Source organism: Triturus cristatus, chromosome 4_2, assembly GCF_964204655.1.
Source record: "Triturus cristatus chromosome 4_2, aTriCri1.1, whole genome shotgun sequence".
Lineage (NCBI taxonomy): Eukaryota > Metazoa > Chordata > Amphibia > Caudata > Salamandridae > Triturus > Triturus cristatus.
In genome coordinates, this window is record NC_140586.1 from 190,494,827 (window position 1) to 190,509,407 (window position 14,581).

The 14,581-nt window shown below is 43.6% G+C and overlaps 1 protein-coding gene across 1 annotated transcript; it reads right to left on the reverse strand.

Moving 5' to 3' along the window:
• Positions 1 to 571: 571 nt before the first annotated feature.
• Positions 572 to 10,322, reverse strand: NDUFA6 (NADH:ubiquinone oxidoreductase subunit A6). Its single transcript, XM_085601101.1, has 3 exons — positions 10,103 to 10,322; positions 2,377 to 2,492; positions 572 to 765 (listed from the first exon to the last, which is right to left on the reverse strand). The coding sequence occupies exons 1-3, from the start codon at positions 10,230 to 10,232 to the stop codon at positions 634 to 636; spliced, it is 378 nt and encodes a 125-aa protein (XP_085457227.1). The 5' UTR covers positions 10,233 to 10,322; the 3' UTR covers positions 572 to 633.
• Positions 10,323 to 14,581: the final 4,259 nt, after the last annotated feature.

Sequence of the window (14,581 nt, forward strand, 5' to 3'; positions counted from 1 at the left end):
TCAAACAGCAGGAGGCAGGCACTTTGCACTGCAACAACAGGCTAAGTATCAGTCCTCCATGATTATCTACACCCAGGCAAACCACCTCACAGTTAGGGAAAATAATGTCTGAGCTTTCTGCCCTCTCACTCCTTCATTCTAGAAATGCATTTAAACATTTAGGGAAAAGAAAAAAGAATGTCTGAGTTTTCTGCCCTCTCACTCCTTCATTCTAGAAATGCATTTAAACATTTCAGTTGTCAGATTATCACCATTTATTCCAGAAATAATTTATACGTTCAGTGGAAGAATCTAACCAGTCCCCACTGCTCCTCCATGTCCACCACTAACACTGTCCAAGAGGCACAAGGCACCCTCTTTGCACCCAATTGAGAGCTGCAGAAATTGGATCACCCCTGTACTGTGCCGTCTACATCACCCAGGAAAGTTGTGGCTGGTTCCACAACTGAATAATCCTGGTGGATGCTTATGACACAAGGATGGTAGTGATTAGCAGTACTTCTACTTGGAGCTTCCCAAAGACATGGAACGTGGCATACTCATAGGGAAATAAAATATGTGGAAAGCAGTGTCCAATCAACAAAGAGTTTATTCACACAGAGCAGAGCTGTACAGGCAGGCGAGAGGCAGGCGTCACGGGTTATGTCCGGCATAGAATCGTGACAGAAAGTCCCGAGGACGCGGCGTCTCCGTCTCATGGAAATAGCGCATGATGTGGGTACGCTGCTTCCATACATGGATGGTCTCCTCCAGCTCCATCTTACCCTAAAGAAAGTGAAAGAGGGGTCTGTGAGGCCAGAAAACAACAAAAAGAGCAAGACGAGGTGACAAAGAATAAGGGATGGAAAACAGGGATAAGAATTGTTCAGGTAGAAAAGACAGGAGCAAGATGGGATCAGAGGGGAAGAAACAACAACAACTAGGGGTGAAAGGCAGAGAGAATACCAAGAGACACGAAATGGACATAAAACAATAGAGCAACAGTGGGAGGATGGGGGTGGGGGGTGGGAGGGAGACGGCAGGAGGCTGTCGGAGATAAAGGATCTGCGGAAGAGTGACAAGGAACAAAGTGAAAAGACAGACAGACTAAGGAGACAGATGAGAAAGGAGAGAAAACACAAGACAGATGAGAAAGGAGAGAAAACACAAGACAGGTGAGCGAGAAAGAGACAGAGACACAGATTACAAGGGCTTTATGTTCAAATTATTCCAAAAGTACCCTGCCTGCTTGCACAAGGTCAAACATTGTATCCACTTTTCCAAGCATACCCAACTCTAAACCGGCCAGTGCCAGATAACAGGTAATTTTCACTCTCTGATCAGAGACCAGTGTCTGCTAAATTGACTGGCACCTCTTCAAATGATGAAATCAACTACATAGATTGACAGGGAGCTGCAAAGGAAAATCTCAAAGCAGCAACGCTACCCAACATATTTAGATCCTTCCTTGCTTGCCTATGGCAGATTGCGGACAAACATTGGCCAGCAATAAGGTTTTAATGTTTTAACCCCAGCAGTAAGATCCATGGGATCACCTACAGAGCCCAAAATCTAATTACTCAAAAAATACTAACAACGTATGTGTTTTCCCCAGAGGAACACATCACCAGTATAAGCTATTTTTGTACACACAATTGTCTCATGAAGTGTACTGAGTGAAACGATGAGACATGTTCATGGGCTTATCCTGCAGTTTCAGCACCTGAACGGTTATCAAAGGCCCTGCTTGCCCATAGAAAGAGGGAGATACTCTAAGTTGTCCAAAGAAGCCGAAAAAGGCCAAGCCAGGGGTGCCAGAGGATGGAGGTTTTTATTCCTCAGAGCTGGCACAAGGAAATCAAAAGAGCCAAAATGTGCCTTCTTGGCTGCAAGGTCACCTACAATAGTGAATATGCAGGACAGAGAAAAGAATTGTTCTAACATACGGGACTCCAATCAGAGCCATTTCCATACATTCACCAAGTAGAGATGGCCATGACGGAAAACAATGACATGCAGCAGTGCACTGTTTTGCAGTACTTGCTGAGAAGCGCACACAGAAAAAGAATGTAAGAGGGCACAAAAATTGCCCCTCAGCTTAGGCTGCAAGATACTTTAAGACAGGCTTCAACAGGTTGGTCAGCAGAACCTGTAAGGAATACTCCGGCTACATAACCACAAGGAACACCCCATATTTATTTATATCACTTCGCTTGTATTATATTATATATAAAAATAAGAAGCAAAGTGATTCTCTGTCACCCTTAGTCCTCAGCATATGAAGACGTTTGAAAAGCACAGACCTCTGAAGTAGAACCCACCCACAATTACTCTTCTAGAACCCCGGCCATTTCCAGCCACCCCATTATCATGTGCACCACAGTTGTCTCTTATTACCTTGATCACCAGCATGTCAACGGCACGGGGATCTGTGACATGGCTGTTCCTGCGGAACATCTCGCGCACCTTATCGCGGCCCTGCCGCACTGTAATATCTAGCTGGAACACGTGCACTGTGTAAAGAGAAGAAAGACAAAAAGAACAGTTGTCACCAGAAGTTCCAGCACTAACCCCCAGAGAATTTTACCAGGTGAATGGATACAATTGCAAAGGCTGTTACTAGATGTATATGCACACTTCGACAAACAAAATGTTTTGCTGAAACACATCCCAAAATAACCATGCTGGAGTTCAGAAGGGAGTGAGCAATACACAGGCCTTTACATTTTCCTTTTATCTTGTCGCAATTGCTGTGCATTCAAAGACACAGCAGTCTCCCAGGGAGCTTGGTGTTTACTTTTCTTTCTCTGACTGCAAAGTGAAAGGATTTATTCGACAATCTTGCTGGGCGCTGGTGAAAAGAAATGCTATAGGCCATTATTTTTTCCTAGCACACAACAAAATGTAAATGCACTGTACAAATATTTCATATTTAGGAAAACACAAATGAAGCATTTTTGTAATAATTCTAAAGTGTGGTGGAAATAATTTTATAAGAATCAAAACAAATACATACATTGCATGATGCCGATTTCCACATGTTTGTGCTTTGTATAGTTTTATCAGTAAAACTATGTGCAAATGTAATGGTCATTTAAACTGAAAAGGTTTTTGCATAGTGTGGTAGCCCACTGCCATTACAGCGCATTCAAGTCTACGCCACGTCATTTTACTCCAGTTTACACCACTCCCTGACACTCCACTCACTTTTACCCATGCTGAACAACAGCCACACTGTTGTACAACGTGGCTAAAACACAGTCATAAAGCCAATAGCTCTTTCATAGATGAGACCTATTGGCATTGCCAATGCTGGTCTCCTTTGAAGTGGATATCTATTGTGAGAATAGAGGTTATCTGCTTTTATAGTGAGAACAGAAGTTATCCACTTCCAAATGTACTTTCTCTAAGACCTGGACATAGACACAAATGCTTTATGTCATAGGATATTTTGCCCAATATAATTTTGTTTTCTTTTTACGCTTGAGGAAATTAACTGATTTGATCAGAGTCACAGCGGTGTTGTACCAAGACTATGGGCTCTGATATTGGCTTTTGTTCATGCTGTACAGCATGGACATTGCGGACCTTGGCAACTATTTGTGTAGCCATGCTGTAAAGCAGCCTGGCTAAAAATAAAAAAAAGAAATAAAAAAGAAAGAGGAAGACTATGATGCAGTACAGCATTGCTACAAACTATTGCAAAAGCATATAGCACTCATGGGCGAGACCTATTGGCTTTGCCAGTGCTCGTTTTAGCTTTCCTCCAAAACACCGGGAATTGTTAAATTTCGAACTTTTTGATGACTGATCCAAAAACATCAGCTCAAATAAAAACTTTTCCAAAGCCAGGCTTTTCAACTTACAAAATGACTGGCAAGGTAGGGCGTTGATTCTCCATACTGCTTCAAAATGTGCATGAGGACATTTGAATCAGGGTACAAATTAATGCCAGGGACACTTTAACAGGAAAAGTATATACTGGTAATGGCTTTAAGCGGGCTGCATCCTGGTCCCAGCACTCCTCAGTGGCCATACTCTAGATACTCCAGAGTTTTTTGGTAAAACCTCATAGGTTACCACAAACGCTGGGCAATAAGCTGTTAGCTCCTATGTTGATAATCTTACTATTATTGATCAAACTCTTATCAGCGTTTAGAGTCTTTGAAACTAGATGGTTGTATAACTGAATGGAATTACTAGATGAACACATCGAAAACAGAAAACATGATCACTGGCAAGCCAGGTATTTCCTGAAGGTGGTACTTGCAGGGTTAGAAACACTGAAAGGGTAACAAATTACTTAAGTGGATTTAACGTTCATTTCTCCTTTGTGCTGTGGACATTACATGTCTGGGACACCATAGAAAGAGAGTCTCAAAAAGTCAAAAGGCTAGTCAGATAACTCATGGAGAGGTCAGGATTAACTGCAGAACTAGTGGCCTCAGTTAACAACAAGCATTAGCAAAGCCAATAGGTTGCATCCATGCAAAATGTATTGGCCGTCGTCGTGTCATAGCGCTTTTTTTCTTTACTTCAAGTTATACAGATCAACTGCTCTGCAATATGGAACAAAAAAAACGACGAAGTCAATAGAATACGCATAGGCGAAAACGTACTAGCTTTGCCATGCACATCAACAGAACATTGGATTTTTTATCTGATGCTGCAACTGATGTGAGAAAATGAATGACTATAAGAAAACAGAAGCATTACAAATAACATTTGGAGCAAAAACTTTGTGTCACTCCCAAAAACACAGGATATAAATATCAGCCAGGATATTGCTTTGTTCTTGATCTCTTTTTCTAACTCCAAAGCTCTACTTGGACATCATCAACTTCCCCAAAAGTTTTTAAAATTGTAATCTTGACACCAATGACAGAAACCTAAACAACATCCAACTGCTCTTAATGCAACTTTACTTGGCATGCAGGACCCTCCTGCATTGACACACCCCACATACAAGTGGGCCCTACACTCAACAACAACCAGCCTCATTACTGTTCATGCCCAAAATGTGTTCTAGTATCTCATGCATGAGTAAGTTGTGAACAAGACATCCGCTGCAGACAGGTCATTCACTGAAAGGCATAACGAATGGCAAAGTTTAGGGTTGGGGCGCATGTGGGTGATACAGACCATGTGACCTTGAGAGAAGGCAACAGCTGTGGGCAAGGAGGCAACATTACTGATTACAGCACTGACATGAGCATATGTATACAGACTTGGGGTCGATCGGAGAGTGGCCTGTTCTCTGCATAACACAGGCTCTGATGTCAAATAGGGTGTTATTTTATGCACACATGACAAAAGCATTGGTAAAGCCAACTGAAGCTTGCCTTCATTAATAATTTGGTGGTAAAGAAATGTATTCCAACATGTTATGAACAGGGAACTTAGTCTGGATAGATTGCGATCTGATAAATGCACAAATTTAAATAAGCACTAACAAGGACACCAGGTCTGGAAAGAACAATGTGGGAAGAGCACCGGAGTGAAGAGAAGACGGCCTACAGATGCACTTGCATGGAGTGCTCAAAAGCAAATAATTTTAAAAAGTGCCTTCACGGTGTCCAGGCAGTGGAAGGAAACTGGCCACTAGCCAGATCCCGGCAGCTGTACTTGGTCCAAGCCCCACACTTGGGCAAGGACGGCAAATCAAGAGCAGAAGTGCAAGCAGGCGATGTGCAGGGCAATGAAAAACACGTAAATTACAGCAACGTTGGACTAAACCAATAGTAAGCAATATACATACACACTTTTAAAAAAATGTATTTACAAAAGACTTTACAGGGACAGCATGAGTGATGTGCAGGCGAAACCTAAAAATACATCTCAAGAAACCGGCAGTGGCAGAAGGAAGAAATCTGTGAACTGTGGCCGAAAGATAGCCTTGAAGTGCAATGCACATCAATTTTAAAATATGCAGGGCTTTTGGCAACCACATCAGAGGGTTCCATACTGGACCAAAATCACATTGGCAAAAAAAACATATTTCGATTACATTTTGCTACTAGCTCGGTTGACTTATTGTAAGAGGCAGCTTTTTCAAAAACTTTGTTTAAGTTTAAGTTTCCTGTGGTAATCTCAGCTATTAGTTTCTAATAGACCAAGACCAAATTGAGATTGCTAAAAGGGCAATATTTTTGAACGCTGGGTCTCCTTCACAAGAACTCTTCGACGTGTATGAAGTACATTTTAACTGAGTGAAGTTTGTGCTATTAACCCCTTCGGTGCTCATGACGGAACGGTTCCGTCATGAGCCACGGTTGAGCTGTGCTCATGACGGAACCGTTCCGTCATGACCACGCCCGCGCAAGAAACCGTCAGCACAGCGGCGGAATTTGCGCAGCATGGAAGGGGTTAATGGTGCAAGGCAAAACATACCCACGATAAATGTTTTCAAATTATTTTTTTGGGTTAGAGGAGAGAGCCCCTTCCCTGGTCTTGTTTTTGGTGCAAGAAACTGCTATTCCTTTGGAGAAACAATACTTAATTATAAAAAAAATTGAGGTAATGCTATCAATTCTGAAGGGGAAGAGGTTGTGCAAACCCTTAGAAAAAGTTCTTCTACATTCCTTGCATGACAAGGCTGCTTCTTATATGAAACTAAATATGGCATTCCTTTTTAGGTCTCGCCTGACCAAGCGCATGCGCTGGTCTGGCGAGACTTATTGAGAGGGCTCCAAAAAGTGCTACCAGGCCAGCCTAGAGGTACAGTGCATGTGCGCGGGCGCGCCGCGCTTGACCGCGATTACTTTCACTTTCGTGGCCGCTTGGCATAGCCAATAGGGCTCGCTTTTGGGACCTTATAAGTATTTAGTTATGCAACTGTTACATGGCTAAATACTTATAAGGTCGCAGGCGAGGAACTCTCTGACTTTTAAAATAACCTTGGTTTTAACCCCTACCTTCCACGGAGCTGCTGGCTGAAAAGACTTAAGGGCGCTGAACAACTTCTGGGGCTCCCATCGTTACCGGGACTGCGAGGACCAGTGTGCCTTGCTTGATTTTTTTGCCACGCACCTGGTTCCTCTTCCCGGCCCCTCCTCTTCCTCCCATATCAGTTACGACCCATCCACGCGTGAGCGGGACGCGTGCGGGGCGAAGCCCGGGCAAAGGGCGGGCCCGTTTAAGCCCATTCAAGACCGGACCGGGCCCCCCCTCTTCGGCTTTCAGTGCTTACAGAGGTAACTAATGGCTACACGAAAGAAAATATTGCCTTCAACCCCGATGCTCCCAGGTACATTGGATAACTTTCTTATTCGGGCTATTTCGGTGGTCAACAATGAGCTGTACATATTAGAACAGCGACTCTCGGAAGGTATTGAAAACACTAGAAGATCTTCCCTTGGTTTCTTTTAACTATATTTAATGGAATTGCTATGGGCATGAAGATTCCTCATACTTGGCTGGGAGCGGAGGTGGTCCCTATTTTTAAGAAGGGATCGCCTCTTCTTCCAGCCAACTATCGCCCTATTAGCCTTATTGACGTAGCCCAAAAACTCTTCGCCAGGCTGATTTTAAATCGCCTTTTGGATTGGATCGATGAGTTTGAGATTTTGAGCCATTATCAGGCTGGTTTTAGGAAAAGTGTATCTACTACTGACCAGATCTTTAGGTTCAATATGCTGTTTTGGAAGACGGTTGTGGTTGAGGGCGGATCCCTATACACTGTTTTTGTAGATCTGCGATCAGCCTTTGATCTAGTGCCACGTACCAAGTTATGGGCTGTTCTCCGTGATTTAGGAATTCCACCCCCCCTTCTCGATATTATAATACGACTCCACACTGATAATTTTGCTAAGGTCAGATGCGGGAGAGAGGGTAATTTATCATCTAGCTTCCCTGTCAACAGGGGGGTTCGCCAGGGTTGTGTCCTGGCACCAACCCTCTTCTGTCTTTATGTAAATGGAGTCATTTCTTACTTAAGTGCGGTTTCTAACAGAGACGCCCCAAAGCTTGCTGGTGTGGGGATTTCGGCGATCATGTTCGCTGACGATACTTTGCTACTTGCTAAGTCCCCTATGGGCATCCAGTGAGTTTTGGATGCTTTTGTCTCCTTCTGTCAAGATAGGGGGCTGGAAATTAACACGGCCAAAACAAAGTTTATGATTTTAAATCCCCCTAAAAAATCCCGCCCCAATCCGACCATCGGCAGAGTTAGCTTGGAGAGAGTACGGATGTTTGAGTACTTGGGAGTGACCATAAATGAAAACTTTCTTTGGACTCAACACCGGACTAAATCCCAACTAAAATTAACGCTGAAAACCAGGGGGGGGGGGGATCATCAAACTTTGGAACGAATCCTATACAAAACCTATTGGTCCGCCTCTAGAGATCTATAAAATGCAGGCCAGAGGGGCAGTAACCTACGGGGCGGAGCTATGGGGTCACAATTGCACTCAAGCAATTGTGGCCATTGAAAATAAATTTTTCCGGCAACTTTTATCCCTCCCTAGTAGTACTCCCCTTAGGTTAGATTTAGGAATAAGATCCATAAAAGAGGAACTAGGCCTAAAACCCCTAGCCTTCTGGCGGCGTCTTTGGGCAACCCCTGAACTCAATACCTATAGACTAGAACTGTTGGATTTATTGAAATACCCAACTATACAAAAACTTCCCTGGTTAAAATATATAAAGGAAGAGTTTGATATGTTGGGTTGCCCTTCTCTGTGGAGTTCTCCAGAAGATGCATCAAAAACTATATCCCGTAAAGATTTGGTTAGAATGTATTATGAAAGTAACCTGTCGGTTTGGCTGGTCTCTGATAAATTGGGCTCGTTGACAAGTTCATTTCTTTTAATCAAAGATTATTATAAGTTTGAGATAGTGCTGAATGACATTTATCCTATTACCCTCAGAAAATTATATCTCCAAGGAGATATAACTCGCTTCCAATTAGAGGTTTTACGAGCAGATGGCACCCCCCATCTATTACCAATTGTCCCCTTTGCACTGACCAGCCCGAAAATGATCTCCATGTAATCCTCTTTTGTCCTTTGTACACAGCTTCTAGGAAAAAGTGGATTGTTCCCCTATGTAAAAAATGGGGCTTCAGGAAACATTTGGAGGCTTATCGAATACTAAACCACTAACCGTTTTTGCTGTTAGCAAATTTTTAGATGCAATGTGGAAAACCAGAAGAAAGTCTCTGGAATAATGAGATCATCTTATTTAAATGTTCCTGTGTATGTTGGACGACTGGTCCAAAGATCATCTTCTGTGTTAATTTGATAATCACTCATTCATTTTCCGGCTATAATGTGTATTGAGGATGTATTTTTATCATATGTTGTACTTCTAATTTTATGCTTTATTTCTGTGTTTCTTCTTTTATGACTCTTTGCAGTCAAAATAAAGATATTTAAAGTAAAGTGTTAGGTCGAGCCTTTCAGCATGCTGTATTAGGGTATGCACTGGAAGCCCCGCCCACGTTTATCATTGGCTTAGGTCGTTGTCCTTCGAAAATGCTGGCTTCTGATTCGTACATAGGCTTGTTAGTCCCGCCTTGTCTGCATTTGGTAGAACCCATAACAACTGGACTTTTACTTGGCTTGTTACACGGTCTCCGTTATTTAGTAGGTGAGCACTATTTTCTTTAATGGTCTTTCCTTATTGCAGTGCAGTCCGCTTTTACTTTAGCGCCCGCGCTGCTTTATTTAATTAATTTGCAGCACGGTTGGCATCAGTTCAATGTAGCACAGACAAACAAGCATTTGCAATGCAACATGCCTCTCATTTACGCGAGTTTGAGCTATTGGCATTATTTATTCATGTTTTGGTTTTTGACACATAAATAAAACGCAGTCATTTACAATGCCAATGGCTTAAACTCGAGTAAATGCGAGACCTATTAAACTGCAAATGCTTGTGAAATTGTAGTAATATTTTAACTAAAATGACTGAACGGTTTATAATTACTAAAGTGCACTCAATAGCAAAATAAATTACCATGTAAAACATGTTTTAGCGTTTCCCAATGAGAATCTAGTCCCCTGATCTGCCTCCACTAGGTGTAACGCAAAGCAAAACTCGCATCCATATGACGTCCAGAGCCGGTGTTGGTCTGCCTAAGCCTCTCCACCTCGGTCATGCAGAGGTCACGCCCCCCTCTCACCAGTATTGGGCACTTCTCGGTACCAGGCCCGGTACAGCTCCCGCACGCGGCGCTTTGCCTCGCCTAAATCGCGGCTAAAAAGAGGCTTCACCACTGCCCGCGCTGCTCCAGAGGTCACCGGAGCCGCCATCTCCAAGCTACCGGGTAGTGGGTACCCGCCTCTCCACCAATGGGCACCTCCCAGCCCACCGCCAATCAGTGGACTTCTGACTCTATTTCGCTGCCAGTGGCTCCTACAATGATTCTCAACCAATAAGCACCGTCGTCATAGAACTGTAGTTCACTCCGAAACTTCACACGAATCAGAGACCTAGTTTTGTGCCATGTATCCAATCAGCGTCAACTCAAATGAATCCCTGGCCAATTATAATTTCGGAACTCGAACTTCTGAATTTCTAGGCTTGTAATTTGGACCCAATTGTTTGTGGGTGGACTAGTGCTGTGTGGTTGGATGTTCTGGCAGACAGGTAATCATAGACCGGTTATCAAAATTAAAGGAGCGAAGGCGAAATTTGACAACATAGAGCTGAAGTGTTTCATCCTTTTTGAAACGGAACTGAGGACGACATGTTTCTGAAAGAGACGCTTCAGAATACCCACATTTTTCAAAGAAGCAGAGTCAGGAATAAGAGCAAAATAGGGATTCTCGTTTATTAGACTTGAGCTGTTGAAGCGCCTTGGGGCCTGGTAGCCCTCCGCTTGGTGGAGTCCAAAGTTTCTCCCTAGTGCTAGGTGTAAGTATTTCCGTTAGTCATGCATTAAACCACACATTTTGCCATTGCTAGACGTACACCTCAGATTGTTTGTGATTGCGCCTCTTGAATGAGGTTATATAAATGTCTAGGGGGTTGCCCTACTGACCCCACAATACCTGGGCATTTTACATGTAAACAAATATATGGTATATTGTTGGAAAGGATCGCATATTATTTACTAACACAATGAATACCTAAATTAGTCACTGGTGTATATGTCCAATTTCAAAATACATTGTTTATGTCACTTGTTAGCTGAGTTACAATCTTCACTCTTAGTAAAGCTAGAAAAAAAAAACACTCAAAAGTGAGTGCCTCAAGAATCCAGCAAATGTATTGTAGAGTTTGTTCTCTTTGTTGTTTCTTCTCTCCTCCTTTCATGAAGTACACATAATTCAGTGGTGTCATTATCAATGTAGTCTTCTCCAATATCAAAATAACACTGGAACTGTGGTATGGAGTCTCAAAACAATTCTCTTTATTATTCTTAAATACTTAAAAAAAACCAAGCATTGGCATAGCCAATAGGTCTCGCTTTTGGGACCTTCTAAGTATTTAGTTATGCAGCACAATATCCCTGGTGCAACCACATCAACTGTTGCGTGGCTAAACACTTATAAGGTCCCAAAGGCGAGACCTATTGGCTAAGCCAATGCTTGGTGTGGTTGTGTGTGTGTGTGCTTGTGTGTGTGGGTGCGGTTGTGGGTGTGTGTGGATGTGTGTGTGTGGTTGTGTGTGCTTGTGTGTGTGCGTGGTTGTGTGTGTGTGTGGTTGTGTGTGTGTGGCTGTGTGTGTGCGGTTGTGTGTGGTTGTGTGTGGTTGTATGTGTGGTGTGTGTGTGTGGTTGTTTGTGTGTGTGGTGTGTGCGGTTGTTTGCGTGTGTGGTGTGTGCGGTTGTTTGCGTGTGTGGTGTGTGCGGTTGTGTGTGGTTGTGTTTGTGGTTGTGTGTGGTTGTATGTGTGGGGTGTGGGTGTGGTTGTTTGTGTGGTTGTGTGTGTGGTGTGTGTGTGTGGCTGTGTGTGGTTGTGTGTGTGTGGTTGTGTCTGTGGATGTGGGTGTGGTTTGTGTGAGGGGTTGTTTGTGTGGTTGTGGTTGTGTGTCTGACAGTAATACTAAAAGCATCTCAAAATAAAGGAACACAAACATCGAGTTTGTGGAAAGAGAAAGCACGTTGTAAGTCAAACGGGCGCAGCAAAGCATTAACACAACAACAAAACAAACAAGATCACTTAGCGAAGGCTGAGTGCTGATAATGGATACACACAGCCCATCATCTTAAGAGTTCGATTGCAGCCAATGTGCACTCAAACCTGCCCCCTCCTTGTGAGTTGCACCCCATATTTCATGAGTTGTAACTGCTGCACCCACCATAGCGCTTTGAGATCTAAAGCGCTACATAGGTCTAATCGATTAACCAGTCGCCAACATGCTGTGCTTTTAAAGAGAATGTGCCAAACGTTTCCAGCTTCCTCATCATCTCCTTATCAAAGCGCCAACGAAAGGACTCCCTGAATGGTGCAACGGACATGAAGCAGCTGCTGCGATCAGAAATAAACACTGTGAACGTTATCCAGTTTCACAGTAACATTTCTTTAATGTTCTTTAAGTCACAAAACAGTAATACTAAAAGCATCTCAAAATAAAGGCACAAACATCGAGTTTGTGGAAAGAGAAAGCACATTGTAAGTCAAACGGGCGCAGCAAAGCATTAACACAACAACATGTTCTTTGATGTTTGATGTTCTTTGAACAAGAACATCAAAGGGGCGCCGCGAAAGTGATCGCAGGCTAACGTGAAAGTGATCGCGGGCGCTTAATGAGCATGACGAGGTTTGCCAGCCTCTGCTCCTAAGCGCGCGCCCGCGCACATGCACTGTAGCTCTATGCTGGCCATGGTAGTATTTTTTGAGCCCTCACAAAAAGTCTCGCCAGACCAGTGCTTGTGCTGGGTCAGGCGAGACCTAAAAACAGCCCAGCCAACGCGTTTTGTCGTCTAAGAGGACTTCATCAGGGTTAATGTATTTTTTACAGCAATGTCACACAGTCTAAGTGTAAAACGGATCAGTTCTCCATGAAATTCTTGGAACACTAGTACTGCTCCTTTTTCGTTGTAGGGAAATACCAGGTGACCACATATAAATATCACAGCTTAATATCCACACCCCATTGGGTTCTGTAAGCTTAGACCGGAAAATACGTCACACCACTACCATCACTGACCTGTGGAGCAGAGTCAAGACTGATTTGCATATGACTGGGTTTAAACTGTCAAACAATTTAAACTGGAGTGGCATGGGGAGCAAAAAAATTGATTTAGGGCCAGATCTCTGTACTGGGGTGAATGTTTGACATTGTTCAATATTCTGTCCATCAACTTTTCATTTTACATATGTCACCCCAAGTGGGATGGGTATGACTAGACATGGGTCCCATGCTCTCCATGCCACTGGAGTCAAGCTAGCATGGCTGATGAGGTGTGATATACCCCGAAGCCAGTCCCAGGATGCTTGTTTCTGGTCCAGGGAGGACCCCGCTTGGCAGTACGGACTGGACTGCTCCCATGAGGAGCAGGGTCAAGACTGATTTGCATACGGCTCGGTCCAAACTGGGGTGGCACAGTGAGCAAAAAAAAAACCGATGGATTTAACCCAGATCTCTTGACTGGGGGAGAATGTTTGATTTATACAGCATTTAGTCCATCATTTGTTGCCGCAACACTAATCATCATCAAGATATCTTTCTGAGATTGAATGAAAAATGTGAATGATGAACAGAATTAACAGTTGTCGAGTTTTGTGGTTAGTAATTTAGAAGAATATTACATTTCTTGAACTTTTGCAGATTTTTGTTTTGATACTAAATTTTATTGGATTTTGAGCAAACAAGAAGAACATTACAACACATTTGAGCAATTGCAGTTAAGGACAGTGATAGATTGTTGTTTCTGCAGTGCATTAGCATACATTGCGACCCACATTACCATACATTATCATATAGAGGTTTAGTCCAAGAAGGGATAAGAAACTCCATTACCCAATCTGGCCCAACCATTTGCCCCACACCCTGCAGTGTTTGGCCGGGCATCCCCTGGCTTCGTATTGCAGTTTCTCCTGCGCTGCGCACCAGTCCACACATTTACACCATTTGGTTATACTTGGGGGAACCAGATTTTTCCATGCAGCAGCGATGTCTCATTTGGCCACCATAATAGCAGTACCGAAGAATAGTTAGTCTGCCCTAGATCCGTCCATGACCCCCAGGAGCAGGTTCAGGGGGTTATGTGGGACCTTCCAGCCCAGGGCTTCAGAAAGCTCAGATTCCAGTGTTTCCCAGTACATGGCGAGGTGAGGGCATGTCCACACCATGTGGTAGAAGTCTGTCAGCTCTAGCCAAAAGCGTGTACAAGATGGATTTGGTCATAGGCCAGCTCTGTAAAGGTGAACTGGAGTAAGGTAAGCAATGTGGAGATAGTACAGTTGGACCAGGCAAAGCCTGGCTGAGGTAGTGATGGTTTTGGGGGCCAAGGCATCACGCCAATCCTGGTCTTCAAGGGGACCCAGACAAGTCACCCATTGGCTTCTGAGCAAGTCTAGCGTAGGTGGGCCATTGTTGATTAAGGTACGATACATTTGTGATACCCCTCCTTTCCCTAGGTCTCCCATCATGGTCTGTGCTTCCACAGGGCTGTACTCTGGGAGTGTCGTGCCGGTTTGTATATATGTGT

What these genes read in the sequence shown, in the direction of transcription:
- NDUFA6 (XM_085601101.1), bottom strand. Translation starts at nt 10,232, where the DNA reads ATGGCGGCTCCGGTGACCTCTGGAGCAGCGCGGGCAGTGGTGAAGCCT. An exon ending in CCGAGAAGTGCCCAATACTG is followed by an intron (nt 2,493 to 10,102) that starts GTGAGAGGGGGG and finishes CTCTTTACACAG; the next exon opens with TGCACGTGTTCCAGCTAGAT. An exon ending in TTGACATGCTGGTGATCAAG is followed by an intron (nt 766 to 2,376) that starts GTAATAAGAGAC and finishes CACTTTCTTTAG; the next exon opens with GGTAAGATGGAGCTGGAGGA.